The 7,458-nt window shown below is 45.4% G+C and overlaps 1 protein-coding gene across 1 annotated transcript; it reads right to left on the minus strand.

The window, feature by feature from the left end:
- Positions 1 to 5,958: 5,958 nt before the first annotated feature.
- Positions 5,959 to 6,891, minus strand: LOC310920595 (olfactory receptor 14J1-like; the record flags this gene model as incomplete). Its single annotated transcript, XM_083880651.1, has 1 exon — positions 5,959 to 6,891. The coding sequence occupies one exon, from the start codon at positions 6,889 to 6,891 to the stop codon at positions 5,959 to 5,961; it is 933 nt and encodes a 310-aa protein (XP_083736777.1).
- Positions 6,892 to 7,458: the final 567 nt, after the last annotated feature.

A 7,458-nucleotide genomic window follows, 5' to 3' on the forward strand; every position in this document is an offset into this window, starting at 1 on the left:
TTTTACCAAATTACCGCAAGTGGAAAGATTTAAGTACTTACTAGTTATAATAGATCATCTAACTCATTGGGTTGAGGCATTTCCAACTGCAAAGGCCTGCAGTTGTAGTTAGTAAAATCTTACTAGAACAAATTATACCAAGGTATGGAATAGTAAATACAATTGACTCAGATAGGGGCCCACATTTTACGGCTAAAGTGTTATATCAAATAACTAGTGCCCTAAATATTACATGGGGGCTTCATATCCCATGGAGACCTCAGAGTTGTGGGAGAGTTGAAAGAGTGAACCAAACACTAAAAATGACTCACCAAGTTAACAGAAGAGATGAAAACAAACTGGTTAAATTGTCTTCCATTGGCATTACTGAGGATCAGAACAAGACCTATGGTGTTTCTCCATATAAGATGATGTTTGGCTTATCCTTTCTAACCACTCCAGGTAACCTTGAAATTTATGAAGGTGAATAGAGTGTAAAGAAATGTATAAAGACCATCACTAGCACCTTAAAAGAACTAAGAGGAAACAGATACCTTCCCCAGACTACGCCTCTTAATTTTAACATCCATAAGTTCCGACCTGGTGACTGGGTACTAATTAAAACTTGGAAAGAACAATCTTTGACTCCAAAGTGTGAAGGTCCCTTTCAGATCCTACTGACTACAGACTGCAGTGCGAATGCAAGAGAGAGGATGGACACACATTTCTAGAGTAAAATGACCAGTCCCTCCTCCAACTGAATGGGCCATGGTAAAAGCTACTGACACCAGGTTAACTCTGAGAAGAGAACCATCTAAGAAGGAAAATTCTACCCCAGCTTGTTAAAATAAGTTATCATATAAAATAAAATTAAATATAAATTTCTATGCTTGTTCTAATGTTTAGTACTTCTAATTATGTATATAAAGCTTGTTCTAATGTTTAGTACTTCTCATTGCCGATCCTACCATATGGAAAGATAGAGCATCCTCCCATGCACGGTAGTAATCAGAATCCAAAAAGGAAAAAAAGGAAACAAGTTGATACAAAAGGGGAAGTAAGTTCCTGCAGCAAGAAGGGTGACAATAACTGGTAAGAATATTGTGAGGGGCAAGACCAGATCAGGATACACTCTTGCCACAGGGAGTCGCAGGTCCTCTAAGGGGAATAGAGGGGAGACATGAGTGGGAGAGTGCACTGTACCGGACCTCTGTTAATATTGGCCCTCCTGTTGATAATAGTTATGAAAGGCAGAGCAAAGCCTTGTGGCCAGTGTTATTACCCCTGGTATGCAGGAGACTCTTGGACGGCCGTCTTCAGAATTCATTTTAACCTGAGCCCCAATTGTGTCAACTTTTCATCATAAACAACTTGTACAGAGGATGTAAAATTGTATTGGCTTTTCGAAAATATAGGAACATTTAAACGAATATTCATGGGAGAATGACCTATTAAAAAAAATGGATCTGTTCTGAGAGGAAGCTGGAAAAACAAGGGGAAAAACAGAGAGTCTATGAGCAGGATATAGTTAAAGAAAAGGAGGTAAAAGGCATCATTAAAAAGGGACCTGAAATTCAAGTAGGAGGAGAGAAGAAGTTGTTCTTGGATCTACTAGAGAAAATAAGTCATGAATTTAACATCTCCAGTCGTTGGATTTGTGGAGACACTAGAATGGCAGAGATCTGACCATGGGAGGGGATTCCATTAAGCCCACAGAATATACTAAAAGTATTGGAGAAGGAAACACCGGGACCAGACCCAGGACCAGAAGAAGTGTGGAGTCTAAGGTCAGAGGTTATTGGAGAAGAGTGTTTATGGAGAAGGGGTCCTAAGTATGTGATTCATGTGGGTGAATTACCATGCAAAAGGTATTATGTAACTAATCACACACATCAATGGTGGATTCCCTGAGCCTCTAATTTATATTGGGCCAAAAAGCGAGAAAAAGGTTGTTCTTTCATCGAAAAATTATACAAATGTATTACACAGCAGCCCAACCCCTTCTATGGTGAATTACAATTTTCAAGGTTTTAGATTAGAGGCCAATTCTCCTAAGTACTGGAGGGCCCCAAGAGGTCTCTTCTGACTTTGTGGGAAAACAGTTTATGTTATGCTCCCAAAGGACCAGGCTGGGAGTTGTACACTAGGAATAATAAGACCATCCTTTTTCCTACTTCCCCGTATTGAAGGACAACATCTAGGAGTACCCCTCTATGATGAATTACAAAAAAAAAAAAAAAAAAAAAAAAAAGAGAGAGAGAAATACAAATGAGAAAAAGAGAAATACAAATAGGAGGTACCCAAAAATGGGGGGAAGACAAATGGCCTCCAGAAAGAATCATAGCAACTTATGGCCCTGCCACCTGGGCCCAAGATGGATCATGGGGGTACAGGACACCAATATACATGTTAAACAGAATTATTTGTTTACAAGCATTAGCAGAGGTCATCACCAATCAGTCAAGTCTAGCAATTGATTTACTCTCAGCCCAGTCTCGTCAAATGAGAACTATGATTTACCAAAACAGATTAGCCTTGGATTATTTACTAGCAGAAGGAGGAGTTTGTTGCAAATTTTACTCTTCAGAATGCTGTGTGGAGATAGATGATCATAGTGAGGCTATTAAAAACATTACAGCTAACATCAGAAAACTGGCCCACGTTCCAGTTCAGAGGTGGACTCCAATGTTTAAATCAAATTGGTAGGATGCCCTTTTTAATGGAGAATGGTGGAAGAAAGCTTTATTGATTGTTGGAATTGCTTTAACAAGTGTTATTTTTCTTCCATGCATAATCCCCTGTCTGATCCGTTTAATTACGAGGGTTGTGCAAAATTCAATTGAAAAATTAAGTGATGAGAAGATAGAGCAAATCAAACTAATGAGACTCAAAGAGCATCAAAAGAACTGTGAAACAGCTGAAAAAGTATAGGAAAAGTACCGGCACCTCTGAAAAATATACCAGGTGTATGAAGAGGCGGTTTAGTGTTCAGCAGTTGATGAGGGCTAAGAAGTCCAGTCAAAGTTTTAGAGGGGGGAATTGTTATGAAAAGGTTTTAAGAGGGGTTTCTGAAATTGTTTGTTGCTGGTTGTATCTGTTCTAAAAAGGATTGATTCAAAGGTTATGAGTTGTTGCGACACTGTAAGGGGTGTAAAATGCCATGTAGCTGACAATAGGAGGAAAGGGAGGGGAAAGACTTGGTTTGTCCATGTTACATCACCTGAGCCATGATTGGTGGATGCAACTGACCAATCACTCGACGTCCTCGGGAAATGATTGGTCAGGAATGACCCTTTATAAAGACCAATCAGAACTCTGACAATGAGCCAGTCGGGGAGAGGATCCAAAGCACCCAATCAGGAGAGAGCAAAAAGGATAAAAGAGACTGTAAGACTATGGCCGGGGGGTCCTTCTTCGGAACTTTGGGGGTCTTAAGGAGCACCCAGTGTGACGTCACACTGTCTCTGGTTTTCTGGCTTGCCAAGAGGAACCTGGGCCTACCCTAGGTTCCAGCTCCCAGTGGTTGTTTAAAGTTAAATAAACGAGTGTCCTTTTTATCATTACATCCGAGTTCCAGCTTCATCTGTAACAGACAGGCCTGGCTGGCCTTGGCCTCTCATGGCTGCCACTCACCTACCTTCCAAACACTGGGACTTTTGTGCTTTTCTTCCTATGGAAAAGAACCATTCTTTTTCTCCAGCCACTCAGGGAGGAAACTGGGATTCCATCTCCAAATTTCCCTATATCCAAGGGTTGCTTTCAGACAAAATCTTCCATTAGTGAGAAGTCTTGCTGGCCTTGGTCTCCTGAGGGCTGGCTCTCCAAATCGAGAGGCTTTGTGCTTTCCTTCTATGGGAAAGAACTGTTCTTCTCCAGTCACAAATTGGGATTCCACATTCAAAATTCTGTCTATCCAAGACGTGATCCTGAAAAATCTGCCAGAACAGACAAGTCTGGCTGGCCTTGGCCACCAGTAGCTGCCTCTCATCAGCCCCAGAAACACTGGGGCTCTATGGTTTCCTTCCTATGGAGACCATGGTGAGACTTGGGAGCCTCATGGAACCAAGGGGCCGTAGTGACAGTTTGTGAACTCGTGGAACCAGGGGGATCATTGTGGCACCACTGGGCCCCATGGAACCAAGGTGTTGCTAAATTTCTTAGGGAAAGAAAACATGATTTATATATAGATACTGAACTACCTTGACTGAGGCCTAACCTGAGGCCTAAATTGAGGCCCAAGGCCTGTGACACAGCAAAAAAATTCTCAGTTAGCTGTGGTGCAGTTAGAATTAAGTATTAAGGTGTTTGGGAAATAATAGGGTGTTGAAGGTCACTGAATAGAATTGTTAGTATGCAGGTGTTAGCCACCTTAAGAGTAAACCAAACAACGTGTGTTTACATTCTTTCCTCTGCTGTGTGCCAATTAAAATGTGTCTGCATTTGTAAACTATCTGAAAAAGTATATAACCTGCCATTTTAGATGAAATAGAGGGACTTCGTAGAATTAACCATACTGGTCGTATCTGCATTTGTCTAGTCTAACCCTCTCTTATCAGTATCCCTGGCATCACCAAGGGGCCATTGTGACACAGAGGGGCTTCACAGAACCAGGAGACCACTATGACACTGGGGGCCTTGTGGAACCATGGAGAGCATTAAGACCCTTCAGGGCCTCATGTAACCAAGGGGCCATTATGATGCCTCAGAGCCTCATGGAGCAAGGGGAACAGTGTTACATTGCAAGGCCTAATGGAAGCAAGGAGCCATTGTGACAGGGCAGGCCCCACTGAACAAAAAGAAAGTGAAACACATGTGGCTGCCTTCGTCTCCCTAGGGTTGCCTGACAGGTCTGACTAACCTTGGCATATGCAAGGCCGCTTCTCATCTGCTGGTGAAACACCCTAGCTCTGGGCTTTCCTTCACATGGAAAAGAACTGTCATTCTCATCCAGGAATTTGTGGCCAAAATTGGGACTCCACCTCCAGATTTCCGTATATCCAAGGATTACTCTCACACAAAAGCTGCCATTACCATCAAGTTTGGTGGGTCTTGGCCTCCTGAGGGCCAGCTCTCACCTATCTTCCAGACACTGGGAGTCCATGCTTTCCTTCCTATAGTAAAGACCTGGCATTCTCCTCCAGGCACAAAAGGCTGAAATTTGGATTCCACATTCAAAATTCTGTACATCCAATGGTTGCTCCCAGACAAACCTGCCAGGACAGACAGGTATAGCTGTCCTTGGCCTCTGGTGGCTGCTGTTCGTCAACCCCTGAAACACTGGGACTCTGTGGATTCCTTCCTGTGGAGCCCACTGTGACACTGCTGATCCCCATGGAACCATGGAGACCATTGTAATATTTGAGGCCTTCTGAAATGAAGGGGCTATTGTGACACAGTGGGGACCCTGTGGAACCAAGGGGCCGTAGTGAAACTGCAGGGCACCACGGATCCTTGGAGACCATTCTGGCACTGCAAGGCCCCATGGAATCAGGGAGACCATGGTGACACTGCAGGGACCCACAGAACTAAAGGGCAATTTGTACCCTGCTGAGCCTCATGGAAGCAAGGGGCCATTGTGACACCTCAGAAGCAAAAACATTGTGATGACACAGGGCCTCCTGAAACCAAGGAAACATGGAACAGATCTGGCTGGTTTGGGCTGTGCCAGCACTGACCTGCCTCCAGCTCTGCACACAGACATTGCTGCTGCAGCTCCAGAGAAGGGAACAAAAGGGAGATCTCCGGTGAAAACTTTGCTGGGAGATCCTGTAGTTAATTTACAGCCACTGAGAGCGCAGCCCCTCCCTGGTACATTCTGGAAGTGAAGATGGAGAGAAACAAAATGACACAAATCATGACCCTTCTTTGTAGACAATAATAAAAAAGTAAAACAAAGAAAAAGAACCTTCAAAATGAAACCAACAAGAACTTTCAAAGATGAGTTTTATTACAAGTGATTTGCAGAAATGTACCAGTAGTTTAATGTTTCTGAAATTGTCCAGAGATCAGTGTCCACACTGCAGCCTTGAGCTCCTGGTTCCTCAGGCTGTAGATCAGGGGGTTCAGGGCTGGAGGCACCACTGAGTACAGAACTGACAGGGCCAGATCCAGGGATGGGGAGGAGATGGAGGGGGGCTTCAGGTTGGCAAAAAAGGCAGTACTGAGAAAAAGGGAGACCACAGCCAGGTGAGGGAGGCAGGTGGAAAAGGCTTTGTGCCGTCCCTGCTCAGAGGGGATCCTCAGCACAGCCCTGAAGATCTGCACATAGGAGAAAACAATGAACACAAAACAGCCAAATGATAAAAAGACACTAAAAGCAAGAAGCCCAAGTTCCCTGATTTTGGAGTGTGAGCAGGAGAGCTTAAGGATGTGTGGGATTTCACAGAAGAACTGGCCCAGGGCATTGCCATGGCACAGGGGAAGGGAAAATGTATTGGCTGTGTGCAGCAGAGCATTGAGAAAGCCAATGGCCCAGGCAGCTACTGCCATGTGGGCACAAGCTCTGCTGCCCAGGAAGGTCCCGTAGTGCAGGGGTTTGCAGATGGACACGTAACGGTCGTAGCACATGATGGTCAGCAGGGAAAATTCTGCTGAAAAGAAAAAGACAAGCATAAATAGCTGTGCAGCACATCCTGTGTAGGAGATGTTCCTGGTGTCCCAGAGGGAATTGTGCATGGCTTTGGGGACAGTGGTGAGGATGGAGCCCAGGTCGGTGAGGGCCAGGTGGAGCAGGAAGAAGAACATGGGGCTGTGCAGGTGGTGGCCGCAGGCCACGGCGCTGATGACGAGGCCGTTGCCCAGGAGGGCAGCCAGGGAGATGCCCAGGAAGAGGCAGAAGTGCAGGAGCTGCAGCTGCCTTGTGTCTGCCAATGGCAGCAGGAGGAAGTGGCTGATGGAGCTGCTGTTGGACATTTGCTGTGTCTGGACATCCCAACCTGCAGAAAGAGGAAAGATAATGACGTTTGAATGGAGATGTCTCAACGAAAAGTCAAAACTATTTCTCATAGACAGTTTCCTTCCACTAAACACCTCCCCCTTGTCTCTGTCTAAGAGAACTTTCTTCAGCTTGGTTGCTGGAGCCCTGATTGCTGCTGGCCGATGTTCATTGAGGAGCCAGACCCCAACCTGCAGGATTCCTGAGAGTCAGCCCTGAGCCCCAGTCAGTGCAGGGGAACAGTGAGGGCAGGGGCCAGTCCTGGTGTTTGAACTTGGATAAAGAACCTCCTCCTAAGGCACGGGAGGTTCCAGGGCGAAAGGGATGGGAATTGCAGGAGGCAGAATGAGAGATTCTGCTGCACCTGGGGAGAACAGGGAGTCCAGTGAAGCAGGAGGATTGTCTAAGCCTTAGTGCAGACTGAGGGGAGCTGCTCTGTCCCTCTCTCCTGTTCCCAGCTGCCCTGGACTTGCACACTCTCTGAGCTCCACTCCCATGTTACCCTGGAACGCCAGGAGACACTGCTGAGAGCAGAGGGATCCCTG

Source organism: Zosterops lateralis, assembly GCF_965231275.1.
Source record: "Zosterops lateralis genome assembly, chromosome: 31".
In the NCBI taxonomy this organism is placed as follows: Eukaryota; Metazoa; Chordata; class Aves; order Passeriformes; family Zosteropidae; genus Zosterops; species Zosterops lateralis.